We start from the raw sequence: 23,940 nt of genomic DNA, 5'->3' as shown, positions 1-23,940 counted from the left end.
GCAGCAGTGCCCACCTTTGCCCGGACTCTAAAGGACATCGCTCTCAAACGTATCCCCAACACTTCACACAGGAGAAACAGATCAATAGACACCCCACCCAGACCAGCAAGACACCCTCCCAGACCTGCAGGACCCTCCCCCCCTGGACCTACACATAGAGGACCCATGCCAAGAGGTATTACATCCAGACCACAATACACCCAGACACATCCACACCCCCACCCCAACCAATCAACACCCCCCACGTCAACCATGCCCACACCCCATTTAGGCCCCCTCAGATCAGACCTATGACACTCCTGCCCACCCCATGCACCCCACCCCCGCAAAGAGGGCCTCAACATGGAAGCCACACATATGCCCAGGTAGTGAGCGGGCAGACAGTCCCAACCCCCACTCTCACACTCGCCAGGCTCTGCTCACACTTACTGGCCTGAGGCCAAACCACGACCAACAACATTTGACACTCTATGGAACAAAAAGCCTTCACTATATCATCCTGGAATATCCAAGGCCTAAGGTCATCTGCCTTTGGCCTAAAGAGCAGAAACCCGGACTTCACCAAAGAAATCGGTAATACAGACATTGTCATCCTGCAAGAAACCTGGTATAGAGGAGACGGACCCACTGGTTGCCCTCTAGGTTACAGAGAGCTGGTAGTCCCATCCACCAAACTACCAGGTGTGAAACAGGGAAGGGACTCAGGGGGTATGCTAAGTTGATATAGAGCAGACCTAACTCACTCCATTAAATTAATCAAAACAGGAACATTCTACATTTGGCTAGAAATTCAAAAGGAAATTATCCTAACAGAGAAAAATGTCCTCCTGTGTGCTACCTATATCCCCCCACTAGAATCCCCATATTGTAATGAAGACAGCTTCTCCATCCTGGATGGGGAAATCAATAATTTCCAGGCCCAGGGACATGTACTAGTCTGTGGCGACCTAAATGCCAGAACCGGACAAGAACCTGACACCCTCAGCACACAGAGGGACAAACACCTGCCTGGAGGTGACATCATTCCCTCCCACAAATGCCCCCCTAGGCACAACTATGACAACATAACCAACAAAAACGGGTCACAACTCCTGCAGCTCTGTCGCACGCTGGCTATGCACATAGTCAATGGTAGGCTTCGAGGGGACTCCTATGGTAGGTACACCTATAGCTCATCTCTTGGCAGCAGTACTGTAGACTACTTTATAACTGACCTCAACCCAGAGTCTCTCAGAGCGTTCACAGTCAGCCCACTGACACCACAGCAAAATCACAGTCTACTTAAACAGAGCAATACTCAATCATGAGGCATCAAAGCCAAAGGAACTGAGTAACATTAAGAAATGCTATAGATGGAAGGAATGCAGTTTGGAAACCTACCAAAAAACAATTAGGCAACAACAAATTCAATCCCTTTTAGACAATTTGCTGGGGAAAATGTTCCACTGTAATGGGAAACAATTTCAGTCTCTCGATGTGCAGAACTGATAGCGACATACCCCAAGCGACTTACAGCTGTCATCGCAGCAAAAGGTGGCGCTACAAAGTATTAAGGGGGCTGAATAATTTTGCACGCCCAATTTTTCAGTTTTTGATTTGTTAAAAAAGTTTGAAATATCCAATAAATGTCGTTCCACTTCATGATTGTGTCCCACTTGTTGTTGATTCTTCACAAAAAAATACAGTTTTATATCTTTATGTTTGAAGCCTGAAATGTGGCAAAAGGTCGCAAAGTTCAAGGGGGCTGAATACTTTCGCAAGGCACTGTATTATCTACCTCACTTGCTTTGGCAATGTTAACACATGTTTCTCATGCCAATAAAGCCCTTGAATTGAATTGAATTGAGAGGGACTGAGAGAGAGGGACATACAGTGTGTCTGTGTGTGTGTGTGAGAGAGAGAGAGAGAGAGAGAGAGAGAGAGAGAGAGAGAGAGAGAGAGAGAGAGAGAGAGGGACAGACAGACAGACAGACAGACAGACAGACAGACAGACAGACAGACAGACAGAAAACAACAATCCACCTGACTGTGTGTGTGTGTGTGTGTGTGTGTGTGTGTGTGTGTGTGTGTGTGTGTGTGTGTGTGTGTGTGTGTGTGTGTGTGTGTGTGTGTGTGTGTGTGTGTGTGTGTGCGTGCGTGCGTGCGTGCGTGCGTGCATGCGTGCATGTGCGTGCGTGTGTGTGTATTTTTAGCTTGTCTTCTGTCAGTGCCTGTTCAGTGTTACATTTGAAGTGGCAGCAATTTCTTAAGGCAGAGCTGAGGCCGCCCACGGGAAGGGAGCCTAGGACCCCTCATTGACAGTGATGTGTTCTTTGAGTCCGTTCTGAACATGATTTTCCTCCATAAAGCTGTCCAGGACACTTGCTGGACAATAATTGTAAAATGAAATGGCTTTCATGGTGTCTGACAGAGTTAACATAAATCCAGTAAGTTGCATTTTATGAGAAAAAATAAATAAGTTGTTATTTTACATGGTATGATAGCTAATATTTAGGATTATCAAAATAAGATTGTACCATCTTTCAAGAATCCGTGAGCAGTAAAACAGCAACATTTTCTCTCAGCCTCATGGCAAAATGTGTAAAATAGCATGATATTAGCTGTAAAACTGCAAAAAAAAGATATAGGAGGGGCGTGAAATTGTGCTATACCACTATTTTTAAATCTATCTAGATAGAGGATAGAAACTGTAAGATTAATAGAGGATGGTAACTGTAACTAATAGAGGATGGTAACCGTAACTAATAGAGGATGGTAACTGTAACAAATAGAGGATGGTAACTGTAACTAATAGAGGATGGTAACTGTAACAAATAGAGGATGGTAACTGTAACTAATAGAGGATGGTAACCGTAACTAATAGAGGATGGTAACTGTAACAAATAGAGGATGGTAACTGTAACTAATAGAGGATGGTAACCGTAACTAATAGAGGATGGTAACTGTAACTAATAGAGGATGGTAACTGTAACTAATAGAGGATGGTAACCGTAACTATTAGAGGATGGTAACTGTAACAAATAGAGGATGGTAACCATAACTAATAAAGGATGGTAACTGTAACTAATGGAGGATGGTAACTGTAACTAATAGAGGATGGTAACCGTAACTAATAGAGGATGGTAACTGTAACAAATAGAGGATGGTAACTGTAACAAATAGAGGATAGAAACTGTAAGATTAATAGAGGATGGTAACTGTAACTAATAGAGGATGGTAACCGTAACTAATAGAGGATGGTAACTGTAACTAATAGAGGATTGTAACTGTAACTAATAGAGGATGGTAACCGTAACTATTAGAGGATGGTAACTGTAACAAATAGAGGATGGTAACCATAACTAATAAAGGATGGTAACTGTAACTAATAGAGGATGGTAACCATAACTAATAAAGGATGGTAACTGTAACTAATAGAGGATGGTAACCGTAACTAATAGAGGATGGTAACTGTAACTAATAGAGGATGGTAACCATAACTAATAGAGGATGGTAACTGTAACTAATAGAGGATAGTAACCGTAACTAATAGAGGACCATAACTAATAGAGGTTGGTAACCGTAACTAATAGAGTTTAGTAACCATAAGTAAAAGAGGTTGGTAAATGTAACTAATAGAGGATGGTAACCATAACTAATAGAGGATGGTAACTGTAACTAATAGAGGATGGTAACCGTAACTAATAGAGGATGGAAACCATAACTAATAGAGGATGGTAAATGTAACTAATAGAGGATGGTAACTGTAACTAATAGAGGATGGTAACTGTAACTAATAGAGGATGGTAACCATAACTAATAGAGGATGGTAACTGTAACAAATAGAGGATGGTAACCATAACTAATAAAGGATGGTAACTGTAACTAATAGAGGATGGTAACCATAACTAATAGAGTATGGTGACTCTAACAAATAGAGAATGTTAATCGTAACTAATAGAGGATGGTAACTGTAACTAATAGAGGATAGTAACTGTAACTAATAGAGGATGGTAACCATAACTAATAAAGGATGGTAACTGTAACTAATAGAGGATGGTAACCGTAACTAATAGAGGATGGTAACTGTATCTAATAGAGGATAGTAACTGTAACTAATAGAGGATGGTAACCGTAACTAATAGAGGATGGTAACAGTAACTAATAGAGGATGGTAACCGTAACTAATAGAGGACCATAACTAATAGAGTTTAGTAACCATAAATAAAAGAGGATGGTAACTGTAACTAATAGAGGATGGTAACCATAACTAATAGAGGATGGTAAATGTAACTAATAGAGGATGGTAACCGTAACTAATAAAGGATGGTAACTGTAACTAATAGAGGATGGTAACCGTAACTAATAGAGGATGGTAACCGTAACTAATAGAGTATGGTAACCATAACTAATAGAGGATGGTAACTGTAACTAATAGAGGATAGTAACCGTAACTAATAGAGGACCATAACTAATAGAGGTTGGTAACCGTAACTAATAGAGTTTAGTAACCATAAGTAAAAGAGGTTGGTAAATGTAACTAATAGAGGATGGTAACCATAATTAATATAGGATGGTAACTGTAACTAATAGAGGATGGTAACCGTAACTAATAGAGGATGGAAACCATAACTAATAGAGGATGGTAAATGTAACTAATAGAGGATGGTAACTGTAACTAATAGAGGATGGTAACCATAACTAATAGAGGATGGTAACCATAACTAATAGAGAATGTTAACCGTAACTAATAGAGGATGGTAACTGTAACTAATAGAGGATGGTAACTGTAACTAATAGAGGATGGTAACCATAACTAATAAAGGATGGTAACTGTAACTAATAGAGGATGGTAACCGTAACTAATAGAGGATGGTAACTGTATCTAATAGAGGATGGTAACCGTAACTAATAGAGGATGGTAACCGTAACTAATAGAGGATGGTAACAGTAACTAATAGAGGATGGTAACGTAACTAATAGAGGACCATAACTAATAGAGGTTGGTAACCATAACTAATAGAGTTTAGTAACCATAACTAAAAGAGGATGGTAACTGTAACTAATAGATGATGGTAACCATAACTAATAGAGGATGGTAACTGTAACTAATAGAGGATGGTAACTGTAACTAATAGAGGATGGTAACCATAACTAATAAAGGATGGTAACTGTAACTAATAGAGGATGGTAACCGTAACTAATAGAGGATGGTAACTGTATCTAATAGAGGATAGTAACTGTAACTAATAGAGGATGGTAACCGTAACTAATAGAGGATGGTAACAGTAACTAATAGAGGATGGTAACCGTAACTAATAAAGGATGGTAACTGTAACTAATAGAGGATGGTAACCGTAACTAATAGAGGATGGTAACCGTAACTAATAGAGTATGGTAACCATAACTAATAGAGGATGGTAAATGTAACTAATAGAGGATGGTAACCGTAACTAATAAAGGATGGTAACTGTAACTAATAGAGGATGGTAACCGTAACTAATAGAGGATGGTAACCGTAACTAATAGAGTATGGTAACCATAACTAATAGAGGATGGTAACTGTAACTAATAGAGGATAGTAACCGTAACTAATAGAGGACCATAACTAATAGAGGTTGGTAACCGTAACTAATAGAGTTTAGTAACCATAAGTAAAAGAGGTTGGTAAATGTAACTAATAGAGGATGGTAACCATAACTAATATAGGATGGTAACTGTAACTAATAGAGGATGGTAACCGTAACTAATAGAGGATGGAAACCATAACTAATAGAGGATGGTAAATGTAACTAATAGAGGATGGTAACTGTAACTAATAGAGGATGGTAACCATAACTAATAGAGGATGGTAACCATAACTAATAGAGTATGGTAACTGTAACAAATAGAGGATGGTAACCATAACTAATAAAGGATGGTAACTGTAACTAATAGAGGATGGTAACCATAACTAATAGAGGATGGTGACTGTAACAAATAGAGAATGTTAACCGTAACTAATAGAGGATGGTAACTGTAACTAATAGAGGATGGTAACTGTAACTAATAGAGGATGGTAACCATAACTAATAAAGAATGGTAACTGTAACTAATAGAGGATGGTAACCGTAACTAATAGAGGATGGTAACTGTATCTAATAGAGGATGGTAACCGTAACTAATAGAGGATGGTAACCGTAACTAATAGAGGATGGTAACAGTAACTAATAGAGGATGGTAACCGTAACTAATAGAGGACCATAACTAATAGAGGTTGGTAACCATAACTAATAGAGTTTAGTAACCATAACTAAAAGAGGATGGTAACTGTAACTAATAGATGATGGTAACCATAACTAATAGAGGATGGTAACTGTAACTAATAGAGGATGGTAACTGTAACTAATAGAGGATGGTAACCATAACTAATAAAGGATGGTAACTGTAACTAATAGAGGATGGTAACCGTAACTAATAGAGGATGGTAACTGTATCTAATAGAGGATAGTAACTGTAACTAATAGAGGATGGTAACCGTAACTAATAGAGGATGGTAACAGTAACTAATAGAGGATGGTAACCGTAACTAATAAAGGATGGTAACTGTAACTAATAGAGGATGGTAACCGTAACTAATAGAGGATGGTAACCGTAACTAATAGAGTATGGTAACCATAACTAATAGAGGATGGTAAATGTAACTAATAGAGGATGGTAACCGTAACTAATAAAGGATGGTAACTGTAACTAATAGAGGATGGTAACCGTAACTAATAGAGGATGGTAACCGTAACTAATAGAGTATGGTAACCATAACTAATAGAGGATGGTAACTGTAACTAATAGAGGATAGTAACCGTAACTAATAGAGGACCATAACTAATAGAGGTTGGTAACCGTAACTAATAGAGTTTAGTAACCATAAGTAAAAGAGGTTGGTAAATGTAACTAATAGAGGATGGTAACCATAACTAATATAGGATGGTAACTGTAACTAATAGAGGATGGTAACCGTAACTAATAGAGGATGGAAACCATAACTAATAGAGGATGGTAAATGTAACTAATAGAGGATGGTAACTGTAACTAATAGAGGATGGTAACCATAACTAATAGAGGATGGTAACCATAACTAATAGAGGATGGTAACTGTAACAAATAGAGGATGGTAACCATAACTAATAAAGGATGGTAACTGTAACTAATAGAGGATGGTAACCATAACTAATAGAGGATGGTGACTGTAACAAATAGAGAATGTTAACCCTAACTAATAGAGGATGGTAACTGTAACTAATAGAGGATGGTAACTGTAACTAATAGAGGATGGTAACCATAACTAATAAAGGATGGTAACTGTAACTAATAGAGGATGGTAACCGTAACTAATAGAGGATGGTAACTGTATCTAATAGAGGATGGTAACCGTAACTAATAGAGGATGGTAACCGTAACTAATAGAGGATGGTAACAGTAACTAATAGAGGATGGTAACCGTAACTAATAGAGGACCATAACTAATAGAGGTTGGTAACCATAACTAATAGAGTTTAGTAACCATAACTAAAAGAGGATGGTAACTGTAACTAATAGATGATGGTAACCATAACTAATAGAGGATGGTAACTGTAACTAATAGAGGATGGTAACTGTAACTAATAGAGGATGGTAACCATAACTAATAAAGGATGGTAACTGTAACTAATAGAGGATGGTAACCGTAACTAATAGAGGATGGTAACTGTATCTAATAGAGGATAGTAACTGTAACTAATAGAGGATGGTAACCGTAACTAATAGAGGATGGTAACAGTAACTAATAGAGGATGGTAACCATAACTAATAGAGGATGGTAACTAATAGAGTTTAGTAACCATAAATAAAAGAGGATGGTAACTGTAACTAATAGAGGATGGTAACCATAACTAATAGAGGATGGTAAATGTAACTAATAGAGGATGGTAACCGTAACTAATAAAGGATGGTAACTGTAACTAATAGAGGATGGTAACCGTAACTAATAGAGGATGGTAACCGTAACTAATAGAGTATGGTAACCATAACTAATAGAGGATGGTAACTGTAACTAATAGAGGATAGTAACCGTAACTAATAGAGGACCATAACTAATAGAGGTTGGTAACCGTAACTAATAGAGTTTAGTAACCATAAGTAAAAGAGGTTGGTAAATGTAACTAATAGAGGATGGTAACCATAACTAATATAGGATGGTAACTGTAACTAATAGAGGATGGTAACCGTAACTAATAGAGGATGGAAACCATAACTAATAGAGGATGGTAAATGTAACTAATAGAGGATGGTAACTGTAACTAATAGAGGATGGTAACCATAACTAATAGAGGATGGTAACCATAACTAATAGAGGATGGTAACTGTAACAAATAGAGGATGGTAACCATAACTAATAAAGGATGGTAACTGTAACTAATAGAGGATGGTAACCATAACTAATAGAGGATGGTGACTGTAACAAATAGAGAATATTAACCCTAACTAATAGAGGATGGTAACTGTAACTAATAGAGGATGGTAACTGTAACTAATAGAGGATGGTAACCATAACTAATAAAGGATGGTAACTGTAACTAATAGAGGATGGTAACCGTAACTAATAGAGGATGGTAACTGTATCTAATAGAGGATGGTAACCGTAACTAATAGAGGATGGTAACCGTAACTAATAGAGGATGGTAACAGTAACTAATAGAGGATGGTAACCGTAACTAATAGAGGACCATAACTAATAGAGGTTGGTAACCATAACTAATAGAGTTTAGTAACCATAACTAAAAGAGGATGGTAACTGTAACTAATAGATGATGGTAACCATAACTAATAGAGGATGGTAACTGTAACTAATAGAGGATGGTAACTGTAACTAATAGAGGATGGTAACTGTAACTAATAGAGGATGGTAACTGTAACTAATAGAGGATGGTAACCGTAACTAATAGAGGATGGTAACTGTAACTAATAGAGGATGGTAACCGTAACTAATAGAGGATGGAAACCATAACTAATAGAGGATGGTAAATGTAACTAATAGAGGATGGTAACCGTAACTAACAGAGGATGGTAACTGTAACTAATAGAGGATGGTAACCATAACTAATAGAGGATGGAAACCATAACTAATAGAGGATGGTAACAGTAACTAACAGAGGATGGTAACTGTAACTAATAGAGGATGGTAACCATAACTAATAGAGGACGGTAACTGTAACTAATAGAGGATGGTAACCATAACTAATAGAGGATGGAAACCGTAACTAATAGAGGATGGAAACCATAACTGATAGAGGATGGTAAACATAAATAATAGAGGATGGTAACTGTAACTAATAGAGGATGTTAACTGTAACTAATAGAGGATGGTAACCATAACTAGTAGAGGATGGTAACCATAACTAATAGAGGATGGTAACCATAACTAATAGAGGATGGTAACTGTAACTAATAGAGGATGGTAATTGTAATTAATTAGAGGATGGTAACCATATCTAATAGAGGATGGTAACTGTAACTAATAGAGGATGGTAACCATAACTAGTAGAGGATGGAAACCATAACTGATAGAGGATGGTAACCATAACTAATAGAGGATGGTAACTGTAACTAATAGAGGATGGTAATTGTAATTAATAGAGGATGGTAACTGTAATTAATAGAGGATGGTAACCATGACTAATAGAGGATGGTAACTGTAAATAATAGAGGATGGTAACCATAACTATTAGAGGATGGTAACTGTAACTAATAGAGGATGGTAACCGTAACTAATAGAGGATGGTAACTGTAACTAATAGAGGATGGTAACCATAACTAATAAAGCATGGTCACTGTAACTAATAGAGGATGGTAACCATAACTAATAGAGGATAGTAACTCTAACTAATAGAGGATGGTAAATGGAATTAATTTGAGAATAGTAACTGTACTTAAATAAAGGATGTTAACTGTAACTTCAAAAAATAAAAGTAAATGGGAAAGTGCATTCATCCACTTTGCAATGAAACCACTGAATATGCAACCAATTGCCTTCGGAAGTCACATAATTTGTTAAACAAAGTCAACCTGTGTGCAATCTAAGGGTCACATGATCTGTCATATGATCTCAGTAGATAATGTTCTGAAAGGCTACAGAAACTGCAACACCACTAAGCAGGTGGCACCACCAAGCCAACGGCACTATGAAAACCAAGGTCCAAACAGGTCAGGGACAAAGTTGTGGAGAAGTACAGCTCAGAGTTGGGTTACATCAAAATATCTGAAACTTTGAACATCCCACAGAGAGCCATTAAATCAATTATTAAAAAATGGAAATAATATGGAAATAATATGGAAACCACAACAAACCTGCCAAGAGAGGGCTGCCCACCAAATCTCACAGACCAGACAAGGAGGCTATTAATCAGAGAGGCAACAAAGAGACCAAAGATAACCCTGAAGGAGCTGCAAAGCTCCACAGCAGAGTTTGGAGAATCTGTTCACTGGACCATTTCAAACTGTACACTCCATAGAGTTGGGCTTTACGGAAGAGTGGCCAGAAAAAAGCCATTGCGTAAGAAAAAAATGGCAAAAGGCATGTGGGAGACTCCCCAAACATATGGTCAGATGAGAATAAAATTGAGCATTTTGGCAATCAAGAAAAATGCTATGTCTGGCGCAAACCCAACACCTCTCATCATCCTGAGAATACCATCCCCACAGTGAAGCATGGTGGTGGCAGAATCATTATTTTGGTAGGTTTTTCATCGGCAGTGACTGGGAAACTGGTCAGAATTAAAGGAATGATGGATGGCACTATATACAGGGAAATTCTTGAGGGAAACCTGCTTCAGTCTTCCAGAGATTTTAGACTGGGACAGAGGTTCACCTTCCAGCAGGACAATGATGCAAAGCCTAGTGCTAAAGCAACACTTGAGTGGTTTAAGGGGAAACATTTAAATGTCTAAAATGGCCTAGTCAAAGCCCAGACCTCAATCCAATTGAGAATATGTGGTATGACTTAAAGATTGTTGTACACCAGCGGAACCCATCCAACTTGAAGGAGCTGGAGCAGTTTTGCCTTGAAGAATGGGCAAAACTCCCAGTGGCTAGATGTGCCAAGCTTATAGAGACATACCCCAAGATACTTGCAGCTGTAATTGCTGCAAAAGGTGGCTCTACAAAGTATTGAGAGGGGGGGGGGTGAATAGCTAAAGTTTTCTGTTTTTATGTCTTATTTATTGTTTGTTTCACACAAAGTAATATTCTGCATCTTCAACGTGGTAGGCATGTTGTGTAAATCAAATGATACAAACCATTTTACATTTTAATTCCAGGTTGTAAGGCAACAAAATAGGAAAAATGACAAGGAGATGAATACTTTCGCAAGCCACTGTTCTGGACCAGATTCTTCTTTATCATGTCCATTGATGCCAGGCTCGGGTTCTGAGCTGTTCACCACACCTTCCACCTAATATAACTCATCCTCTTTCACTTCCATTTCACCTCCAGTTTAATCTTGACACCAACCATCCTCAACACCCCCTCTACATTTTTCTCACCATCTTCTTCAAATTCAAATCCAACCTCTGCATTCCTTATTCACTCCAACCTCATTAACTTCCATTTTCCCCTCCATTCCTCCTCAGAAATCCACATGTGTCTCTATCCTAGTATTCCTCTTATCCCGACTTTGCTTGCAGCCCGGTGGCACACTGACGTACCTCCATGTCATAATGATTCACCACGGAACTGTGTCTTCTCTGAGAGCATGAGTGGTGGCCACACACAGGAAAACGGCCCCCAAACTCAACTCTGTTCTCCTCCTGTCGCAGAAGAAAAACAAGCACTACTCGTGGGCTCCTTCTCATTAGTTAATCAAGGACCTGAGCCAAACACCCCCATACCTAAGGAACACTGTACTCAGATATTGTGCAGGAGATTCAAACCAGCAATGTGGGAGGACAGGTGCCACAGGCTGTGCCCAGCCACAACACTACCTCTGCCATATTTGGGGAGAGGGGGTCGGATGAGTGTCCCACTGCTCGGGATAAGTCGACCGAGGTGTGAGTGCATACCAATGGTTTCCGGTATGAGGGCGTTACTCATTAAGCTTTCTCCAGATGTGGCCTGCTATGACGCGACTGCAGAGGCCACAACTACAGTATAAGAACCCAATGATGTCAAAGCCAAAGTGACGAATGCTCCACTCCAAACAACCATGGACTCTAGATTGTGTGTGATGTGAGTTTGCCTGTCCTGACCTTGTGTTTTGTTCTGTGTTGCTATTAACCTGTAAGTGTCACAATCGTTTGTAGAAACGGACCAAGGAGCAGCCAATGTTGAGTTCCACATCATTTATTAATAGTGGAACTTAGCAAAAACAATAAACAATAAACAATAAACTAACAACGGACCGTGACTACAGAGGTGCTACATACACTTACTCAAAATACAATATCTCACAACCCACAGGTGGAAAAAAGGCTACTTAAATATGATCCCCAATTAGAGACAATGATTACCAGCTGCCTCTAATTGGGGATCATACAAAATCACCAAAATAGAAAAAACAAAACTAGAACCCCACATATAAATAATAAACTAGACTAACCCCCGCTGTCACGCCCTGACCGCTGTCACGCCCTGACCGCTGTCACGCCCTGACCGCTGTCACGCCCTGACCGCTGTCACGCCCTGACCTACTCCACCATAGAAAAGAAGGACTCTCTATGGTCAGGACGTGACAGGAAGCCCCTTGAAAAGATAAAACAAAGAGATTGAGTATGTGATATTGGCATTGAAAGTACTTCAGTTCTACTTCACATGATTACCACTTCTGTTCAAACACTCGGGAGTGTGTTGATTAGTGTGAGAGAATAACTTTAACATTAAAATAGTAATTGACTAAATAAGTCTCCAACCTTTTCTAGCATGAGGGTTACTTGAAAAATAAAATATGACATGTTGCAAGCTAGCTTTTAAATGGCAACATTATTTTCTCTCCCTTGCATTCAGGTATATATATTTAAACCTGAATGCAAGGGAGAGAAACTATATATATATATATATATATATATATATATATATATATATATATATATATATATATATATATATATATATATATATACGTTGCCCAGTACGTCCTATGCAACGTACAGAATGTGTACAGCATTCTTAATTGCATTTCATTTACCATATAGATAGGTATTACAAATCTCCATTGGCATGCATAGGTAATGTTATAGAATTGCCTAACTGTTATTGCAAACCATTTGTGTAAATTATTTTTTGATGCCCCTATATACACCAGGCTATAGATACACATTGAGTGTACAAAACATGAAGAACACATTCCTAATATTGAGTAGCAGCCCTTTCACCTCGATTCCCCTGGTCAGTCTGTGTCATGGAAAGAGCAGGTGCCCTTAACATGTTGTATACTCAGTGTACATTCCTTTATACTTTATGAAATATTGTGACCACTCGGGTGACTCCACCATCCCCCCAAAGAAAAGGAGCACTGGATGCAGAATGGCTTGAGACAATCTGGATGGAGGAGATGGAGCTCACTATTTCCTGTTGTTTGGAGTGTGTTTCTCCATAACCTAACAAGAGGGTGTGAAGGTCAACCCTCAGGCAAAACCCTGGTGACATTGTTTGTATGCTGTACGCTGTACGGAAAACAGGAAACCAAGGCTCATATTTTCTGACTCTTCAGGACTCTTCTCCCATCAATAATTCATAAACGTCTCTGAATAATAAATACAAGGACAAATTCCCTCCCAAAATATTTGCAATGTTAACTCCGTAGCACTACACTAACATGTCCTCTTCCCCTCTCTCCCTCCCTCCCTACTGGCAGTTGTACTCTCTCCGTGACTATCCCCCCCTCCCTCCCTCCCTCCCTCCCTCCCTCCCTCCCTCCCTCCCTCCCTCTACTTCCATTCCTTCTTACCTCCCTCCCTCCCTCTACATCCATTCCTTCTTACCTCCCTCCCTCTTTCTTCCATCCCTCCTTCCCTCCTGGCAGCCCTTCTATCGCCAATCCCTCCCTCTCTGCTCTGGGAGGCAGGTTAATGAGAATAATAAAAGCCCACTCTGTATTTCCTCTCCGCTTTGAAAAGCCTCATCAATTTACCGAGATGGACTGAGGAAGAAGGAATGAAAGAAAAAAGAATAGACCTGGAGAGAAAGGTAAAATGGAGAGAAAGGTAAAATCATTTACAGAAAGAAAGAAAATGTGGGGAACGGGGATAATGATGCACAGCTAAAACACCTCTGTTTCATATCAGCCTGTTTTAATTTAGAGTTGTCAAGGCTGGTAATTAGAGACAACAGAGTGTGAACAATCACAGTTGACTGTCATTTTGGGGGTTCTCATTCATTCTAACCCCTCCCTCCCACTCCTTCCTCTATCCCTCCATTCCTTCTGTCCCTTCTCCCTCCCCTTCCCCAGCAGTCAGTGCTCTGGAAGAGAATAGATTCACACTGCCTGAGGCCCATTACATTCTATACATACATTCCATGATCTCCCATGGCCTGTATGCAATAATGCACTGGTCTGTTCACTGGTCTTTATGATACATAATGTATATCTAAGGTATAGGTAAGTGATTGAAATCATATTGCTAATGTGTTTTTAAAATGGTGATTTTTCCCCATTGGCCAACCTGCACATCTTAGCCAACCTGGTCTGAAAACATATGACATCTATATACCATGTACCTACGGAAATATTCTACTTTCTGGGATGCATGAACTTAGACAACATACATGCAGGTTATATTTTAAACAAACGGCATCTTTTAAGGTTTCATAAACCCCCTAGAAGCCTATATAGATGTAGTTTGTTTAAAGGAGATTTACATTCATGAATAAGAAACATTGTGAATACAGATAAAAGACAGTAGAACAGTATTTTAACAGGATTATTAAAAGTGAGCAGTCTTTACTTACTGGTAGTACAGTTAATCTTGATACAGTCTAGATGGGGGAGAACAGATGAGATGTCACATCATCCTTCATTATGACAGCTGCAGACAATGTTAAAGCAAAACAACCCACCCCTCTGGGGACGACACACGGACACAGGGACCACAGCATGATGCTCTCCTCCATGGCCCTCTCCTCCTACACACCTGGCTGAGGTAAGAGTGACTGGGGTGTGGTAGGAAGAGCATGGCCACTACTACTTTACACTGCCAGTTATTTCTGTAGGCAAAGGGCATTTCACAATGCTGTTATTTAGCCAATCACTATGTTATATGTATGGCTGAACCAGAAAGCCTTGACTGACCAACCTATAACTTGATCAACATGTGAATATTTTGAGTAGAAGATTTGAAGATTTGTATTTTATTTCATTTGAAAAGTAACACAAACTAATTAACATGAGGCAGATGTCACAATTAAACATTCCTGGTTAAAAGTGCCAAATAAAATGGTGTCCTTGACAGAGGAGGTGGTTTAGTCTGTACAATAAGAGAGTATCAGAATATGGTCATGGTCAAGCTGGGCCACTCGGTAGGGATGCTGGGTGCTCTAACATCTTACATGTAGGATGGGCCATTCAAAGACGCCATGCCTCAAATTGACAGCTGTCCTCTCTCTCAAAGCTGTGAAGAACAGTGGACTATTTTAACCAATTCAAAGAATTAGTACTGAATATCAGGCTTTTCTCACTGCACCCTACTACTACTACTACTACTACTACTACTACTACTACTACTACTACTACTACTACTACTACCATGAATGCTATCGCTACCGCTACTATCACTACTACCACTACTACTACTACCACTACTACTACTACTACTACTACGAATGCTATTGCTACCGCTACTATCACCACAGCCACTACTACTACTACTACCACTACTACTACTACTACTACTACTACTACTACTACTACTACTACTCCTACTACTACTACTACTACCACTACTACTACTACCAATACTATCACTACTACCACTACTACCACTACTATCAATACTATCAACACCGCTACTATCACTACTACCACTACAACTACTACTACTATTACTGGTACTACTACTACCACTGCTACTACTGCTACAACTACTATCACTAATATTACTTCTACTGCTACGACCACTACCAATGTTACTAATACTGCAACTACTGCTACTAATACCATATACTAATACTATGATGACTACTAGTACTACAGCTACTAACACTACTACTACTACTACCACTACTACTAATATTAATAATAATATCACTCTCACTACTACTACTACTACTAATAATAATAATAATAATAATAATAATAATAATAATAATAATACGAATAATATGAATAATACTACTACCACTTACTGCTTCGTCTACTACTACTACTACTGGCACTATCATCACTACTACTACTACTACTGCTACTGCTACCATTACTGACTAGTGCTGCTACTGCTACGGCTACTGCTGCTACTACTACTATTACTACTAGTGATACTATTACTACAATTATGTCTACTGCTGCCATCACTACTATTACTTCTACTGCTACTAACACTGCTAATGTTACTAATACTGCTACTACTGCTTCAAATACCGTCTTTAACTAATACTACTACTACTACTACTACTACCACTACTACAACTACTACTAGTGCTACTACTGTTACTATCACTACTATTAATTCTACTGCTACTAACACTGCTAATGTTACTAATACTGCTACTACTGCTGCCATCACTACTATTACTTCTACTGCTACTAACACTGCTAATGTTACTAATAAAGCTACTACTGCTACTATCACTACTATTACTTATACTGCTACTAACACTGCTAATGTTACTAATACTGCTAAAATTGCTGCCATCACTGCTACTGCTACTACTACTACTACCACTACTACTCATACTACTACCACTACTACTACTGCCACTGCTACTACTGCCACTATCACTACTACCACTACTGCTACTACTACTGACTACTACTGCAACTACTACTACTAATAATACCACTACTATCACTCATACTAATACTACTACTTCTACTACTATTTCTACTAATACTGCTACTATATCTTACTATAACTTCATCACTACCATGTGGACCTACATTTCTATTTCTACTACTTACCTTCAAATAGTATACGAACACTGCTAGTATTTTTGTATAACACGCTGTATGTATATGCTGCTAAAGTACCACATATTGTTGCTGCTACACAGCCTCTCTAGCTTTCTCTCTCTCTATGATTATACAGTGAGTCACTATTGTGCTGTGAGAAGAGAGAACTGACACAGACATCCTACCCAGGCGGCCCTGCCAGTCGTGTGTCGTCAACCACAGCAGAAAAGTGGTCGCAAACAGCCGAAGACCAACGCCAGCCAGCCCACACAGGGAATGCTTTAAAAAGAAAGAGGGGAGAGAGGCAGGGGAGAGGAGAGAGACAGGGGAGAGGGAGGAGGGATACCTAGCGATCTAAGGGTAAGGGGAACCGAGTAAAACCAAGTAAAGAAAGTATTAAAAGATGTCCCAAAAAAAAGGAAAAATGTAAACAAAATGTTTTTGTCTGTCATCATCAGATCAGATTTCAGAAGACATATATGGTAACCATGGCGATATGGGTTGTCAGTCCTGTAACCGTGACAATGTGGGTTGTCAGCTCTGTAACAGTGGTGATGTCAGCCCCCTGTCAGTGTGAGGTGCTGTTGGGTGCTACGACAACAGGCTGCCCTGAGGTTGACATACCGGCAGAAAGTTTTGCCAGAGTCATGCCTTCTCCTGCTAAATGTCTCAATTTAGTGGCCAAATTCTGTTTAGACTGGAAAAGAGAAATAACTGGCTATGACATCCCACAGCCATGCTCTGTTCGGGAGATATCCAACCTTTTCAGTGACTGATTCTCTCCGTTGCTCCATGATGAGAGCAAATAGACTTAAACAAAGGGCTCGCATGCACGCACGCACACACACACACACACACACACACACACACACACACACACACACACACACACACACACACACACACACACACTATTGTCTTGCATTGTAGAATAATAGTGATGACCTCAAAACAATGAAATCACACATACAGGATAAAAAAAAAGTGTTTAAAAAAATCTCTAAATGTTTTATACTAGCCACCCTTTGCTTCGATGACAGCTTTGCTTCACCTGGAATGCTTTTCCAACAGTCTTGAAGGAGTTCCCACATATGCTGAGCACTTGTTGGCTGCTTTTCCTTCACTCTGTGGTCCAACTTGTCAGGATTTGGCCAGGGTTGTTCCGGGTTTTGGTCACTAGATGCCCCCATTGTGCTTTTTGACCTTGTGTTTTTTCCCTTGTTCCCCATTATTATTTGCACCTGTGCCTCGTTTACCCTGATTGTATTTAAACCCTTAGTTTCCCTCAGTTCTGTGTTCTGTGTTTGTATGTTAGCACCCAGCCCTAGTGTTCTGTGTATTCTTGTCGATTCCGGTGGATGCTCTTGTGGAATTCTGTTTTTGTTTTTGAGTATCTCTTGAGGCTTTTTTGTGCTATTCCTACCACCTTTTGGATTTGCCATTTTTGTATTTAAGGACTTCTCCTTTTTACTTTATTAAATACACCGTCTTAAGTACTGCTGTGTCTGCCTCATCTTCTTGGTTCTGCTGACTATTCATGGCTCAGTTGGTTAAGTGACTGTTTCTCACTCCGGAGACCCAGGTTCGTAACCGGGTCCTGACAGAAACACAGAGCCAAAAATGAACCCAGAGGCAGCCAGTTCCCAGGACCTTTTTGCCATGCTGTCCCACCACCAGGAGACTGTCCAATGCCACGAAGCCGCCCTGGTTCAGCAAGAGGCCTTAATGGCTAGACATTGTCATCTTCTGTCGGAGATGCTGACTTCCATTAAGCAAATATCTGATCGTCTTACCCCGGCAACAGTTCCCGTCCCAGTACCTCAGATTCACGTACCCATGGCAGTTAACCCCCTGGCTGAACCTCGTCTTCCACCTCCCCAACGGTTCTCAGGTGATCCAAGTGCTTGTAAAGGGTTTATCACCCAATGTTCTCTCTCCTTTGAGCTACAACCCTCGTCGTTTCCCACCGACCGGTCTAAGATCGCTTATATCATCACCCTGCTGTCGGAGAAAGCCCTGGCCTGGGCTACTGCTGTGTGGGATGCCCATAGTTCCTGCTGTGCCAGCTACTCTGCCTTTGCTGAGGAATTCAAACGAGTGTTTCAAGGCCCAAGCAGTGGTTCTGACTCAGCCAAACAGCTCCTGACTCTCCACCAAGGTTGGCGCAGCGTGACGGACTATGCCATCCAGTTCTGCACGGTGGCAGCAGCAAGTGGCTGGAACAACGAGGCGCTCACGGTGTGCTTTCTGAAAGGCCTTTCCGACACTATCCAAGATGAACTGGCCACTCGGGAACCACCGGACAATCTCGAGTCCCTGATCAAGTTGGCCTCACGCATTGACCAGCGTCTGAAAGAGAGAACTCAACCGTAGACCTCTAGCCCCTATCAGTCCCAGCTCCGAGTCCCCACCTTTATCCTCGCTGGCTCCACCGGAACCCATGCAGATTGGACGCATCTCCCAGGCTGAGAGAGACCGCCGGATGAGGGAGCGACGCTGTCTATATTGCGGCAAACCGGGCCATTTCCGTTCCACGTGTCCCGGGCTCCAGGGAAACGCTCTGTCCCGTACAGACCGGGGGGAACTGTAACGGGAAACATAACCTCCTCCCATCCGTCCAACTCCCGTCTGCTCATTCCAGTCACCCTCTCCTGGGACAACCACAAGCTTCACCTTCAAGCCTTGGTAGACTCTGGAGCCGCAGGTAACTTCATGGATGGTGTCTGGGCGAAGGAGAATGGCGTTCCCTCTGAACCTCTAAGTGAACCCATGAGGGTCACTACATTGGATGGAAGCGCTTTGGGATCTGGACTTGTCACTCATGTCACTACCTCCTTGCGACTTTCAGTTTCACAACACCAGGAATTGATGAACTTTCATTTGATCTCCTGTTCCGAGTTCCCTCTCGTCCTTGGATACCCCTGGCTTCACAGCCATAACCCTCACATCGACTGGTCTGTGGGCACTATCAAGCAGTGGGGTCCTACGTGCCAAGCTACTTGTATTTTTCAGAATTCCCCGAGTTCTACTCCCGAGTCTTTAGAATCCATCGACCTGACCCGAGTTCCCGAGTGTTACCATGACCTCAAACTGGTGTTTAGCAAACAGAGGGCCACCATGCTACCACCCCATAGACCTTACGATTGCCCCATTGACCTGTTTCCGGGCACTTGCCCCCCCAGGGGTCGGATTTTTTGCCTATCTCCACCCGAACGAGCTGCTATGGATACCTACATCAAGGACGCTCTGGAAGCAGGCCTCATGCATCCATCCACCTCCCCGGCGGGAGCAGGGTTTTTCTTTGTGGCCAAGAAAGACGGTGGATTACGTCCTTGCATCGACTACCGGGGACTCAATGCCATAACCGTCCGTAACCGTTACCTGCTACCCCTTATGGCCACAGCCTTCGAGCTGCTCCAGGAAGCAGTTGTTTTCACTAAGCTTGACCTGCGGAACGCATACCATCTTGTGCGGATCAGACCTGGTGACTAGTGGAAGACCGCTTTCAACACGCCTACTGGTCACTATGAATACTTGGTGATGCCCTTCGGCCTGACCAACGCCCCAGCGGTGTTCCAAGCGCTCATAAATGATGTGCTTAGGGATATGCTTAACATATTTGTGTTTGTTTACTTGGATGACATCCTCATCTTTTCGAGCTCCCTTCAAGAACACACTAAGCATGTCAGACAAGTACTCAAACGCCTCCTGGACAGCCATCTGTACGTTAAGCCGGAAAAATGTGAATTCCATTCATCCCAGTACAATTCCTGGGATTTGTAGTGGAACCCGGTCGAGTCCAAATGGACCCCAGGAAGGTAGGGGCGGTAGCGGATTGGCCCACCCCCAAATCCGTTAAGGAAGTTCAGCGTTTCCTGGGCTTCACAAACTTTTACCGCATGTTCATCAAGAACTTCAGCTTGGTGGCAGCCCCTCTCTCAGCTTTAACCAAGGGTGGCAATGCAAGGTTTTTGTGGGGAAGAGAAGCTTAGACGGCCTTCCAAGGACTCAAGCAGCGCGTTCTCTCTGCTCCCATCCTGATACTACCGACTACGGATGAACCATTTGTGGTGGAGGTAGACGCATCAGAGGTTGGTGTTGGAGCTGTCCTGTCTCAGAGGGGTGAAGACAAGAAGCTTCATCCGTGCGCTTTCTTCTCACACCGGCTTACCCCGACTGAGAGGAACTACGATGTGGGGGATCGTGAACTCCTAGCGGTTAAGATGGCATTGAAGGAATGGAGACACTGGCTCGAGGGGGCTTCTCACCCGTTTCAAGTGCTTACGGACCACAAAAATCTGGAGTATATCCAGCAGGCGAGCGGTTGAACTCTAGACAAGCTAGATGGTCTCTTTTCTTCAATCGATTCCAGTTTATCCTCACCTATCGGCCCGGGTCGAAGAATCTCAAACCGGATGCCCTGTCCCGAGTCTACGCTCCTGCCATTCGAGATGACACGGACATGCCTGTCCTTCCTGCTGCTAAGATTGTGGCTCCGATCTCGTGGCAAGTTGAGGATACCGTGAGACGTGCTCAAGCTAGCGAACCGGACCCGAAAGGAGGTCCTGCCAATCGGTTGTTTGTCCCCAAGGCAGTGAGGACTCAGGTCCTTCTGTGGGGGCACTCCTCTCGCCTCACCTGTCATCCGGGCATAGGTCGCACCTTGGAGTTCATCCAGCGTAAGTTCTGGTGGCCTACCATAAGAGAAGACGTTGCCACTTTCGTCAATGCCTGTCCCGTGTGCTGCCAGGGCAAATCTTCTCACCTCCGCCCTCAAGGACTCCTTCACCCTTTACCTGTTCCCCACAGACCCTGGTCCCATATCTCATTGGACTTTATTACTGGACTTCCTCCATCCCATGGCAATACTACTATCCTAGTCATAATCGACAGGTTTTCAAAGGCGGCCAGGTTCGTCCCTCTGACTAAGATACCTTCTGCCAAGGAAACGGCTGAGTTGGTAATTAATCATGTGTTCTGAGTCTTCGGCATTCCTCAAGATATGGTTTCTGACAGAGGTCCCCAGTTCGCCTCAAGGTTTTGGAAGGCCTTCTGCCAACTCATGGGGGCTTCTGCCAGTCTATCTTCAGGGTACCATCCGGAGTCCAACGGCCAAACAGAGAGGATGAATCAAGAGCTGGAAACCACCCTCCGATGTATGACTCGTGACAACCCGTCCACATGGTCATCCTTTATTGTTTGGGCCGAATACGCGCACAACACCTTGCGTTCCTCCTCCACTGGTATGTCCCCGCACGAGTGTCAGTTTGGCTATGCTCCTCCATTGTTCCCGGACCAGGAGGCAGAAGTCAGAGTGCCTTCAGCCTTGAAGTTCGTCAGACGCTGTCGGCTTATGTGGAGGAAGACCCGTCTTAATCTTATGCGTTCCTCACAGAGGTACCAACAACAAGCCAACAGACGTCGCCGTCCCGGGCCTACCCTGCGCCCCGGCCAGAGAGTCTGGCTCTCCACAAGAGACTTACCTATACGGGTGGAGTCTCGCAAGCTGTCCCAAAAATACATCGGTCCCTTCAAGGTTGCCAGGAGAGTTAACCCAGTTTCTTATCGCCTACACTTACCCAGATCCCTTAAGATTAATCCCACATTTCACATTTCATTGTTAAAACCTGTTGTTTTTCTCCCCTTGTCCCGGCAGACAGACCTCCCCCTCCGCCTCGTGTCATTGGAGGCCAGCCGGCTTATACCGTCCATCGGATACTGGATTCCCGCCGGGTGCAGCGGTCCTGGCAGTATCTGGTGGACTGGGAAGGCTACGGTCCCGAGGAGCGCTCCTGGGTTCCTGCCAAAGACATCCTGGACCCTGACCTCATTCGTCAGTTCAGGGCCCTCCACCCTGAGAGAGCTGGTAGGAACGTCAGGAGCCGTTCCTAGGGGGGATTCTGTCAGGATTTGGCCAGGGTTGTTCCGGGTTTTGGTCACTAGATGCCCCCATTGTGCTTTTTGACCTTATGTTTTTTCCCTTGTTCCCCATTATTATTTGCACCTGTGCCTTGTTTTTCCCTGATTGTATTTAAACCCTTAGTTTCCCTCAGTTCTGTGCTCTGTGTTTGTATGTTAGCACCCAGCCCTAGTGTTCTGTGTATTCTTGTCGATTCCGGTGGATGCTCTTGTGGAATTCTGTTTTTGTTTTTGAGTATCTCTTGAGGCTTTTTTGTGCTATTCCTACCACCTTTTGGATTTGCCATTTTTGTATTTAAGGACTTCTCCTTTTTACTTTATTAAATACACCGTCTTAAGTACTGCTGTGTCTGCCTCATCTTCTGGGTTCTGCTGACTATTCGTGGCTCAGTTGGTTAAGTGACTGTTTCTCACTCCAGAGACCCAGGTTCGTAACCGGGTCCTGACACAATTCATCCCAAACCATCTCAATTGGGTTGAGGTCGGGTGAATATGGAGGCCAGGTCATCTGATGTAGCATTCCATCACTCCCCTTCTTGGCCAAATAGCCCTCACACAGCCTGGAGGTGTGTTGGGTTATTGTTCTGTTGAAAAACAAATGATAGTCCCACTAAGACCAAACCAGATGGGATGTTGTTTCACTGCAGAATGCTGTGGTAGCCTGCTGGTTAAGTCTGCCTTGAACTCTAACTAAATCGCACAGGGTCACCAGCAAAGCACCCCCGCACCGTAATGACTCCTCCCATGCTTTACGGTGGGAACCACACATGCAGAGATTATCCGTTCACCCACACCGTGTCTAACAAAGACACCATGGTTGGAAAAAAAAAATCCAATTTGGACTTCAGACCAAAGGACACATTTCCACCAGTCTAATGTCCACTGCACGTGTTGCTTGGCCCAAGCAAGTATCTTCTTATTATTGGTGTCAA

At 42.1% G+C, this 23,940-nt stretch overlaps 1 protein-coding gene across 1 annotated transcript in view; it reads right to left on the bottom strand.

The window, feature by feature from the left end:
• Positions 1-23,940, bottom strand: part of LOC135511864 (neurexin-1a-like) — a 918,691-nt gene that overhangs the window by 529,808 nt on the left and 364,943 nt on the right. Inside the window, exon 13 of the mRNA XM_064933362.1 lies at positions 14,935-14,961. Coding sequence (XP_064789434.1) covers positions 14,935-14,961 — 27 coding nt within the window. The remainder of the gene's footprint in view (positions 1-14,934; positions 14,962-23,940) is intronic.

This window comes from Oncorhynchus masou, chromosome 24 (genome assembly GCF_036934945.1).
Source record: "Oncorhynchus masou masou isolate Uvic2021 chromosome 24, UVic_Omas_1.1, whole genome shotgun sequence".
In the NCBI taxonomy this organism is placed as follows: Eukaryota; Metazoa; Chordata; class Actinopteri; order Salmoniformes; family Salmonidae; genus Oncorhynchus; species Oncorhynchus masou.
The sequence above is the reverse complement of the archived record's forward strand: the minus strand, read 5'-3'. Positions and strand labels throughout refer to the sequence as shown.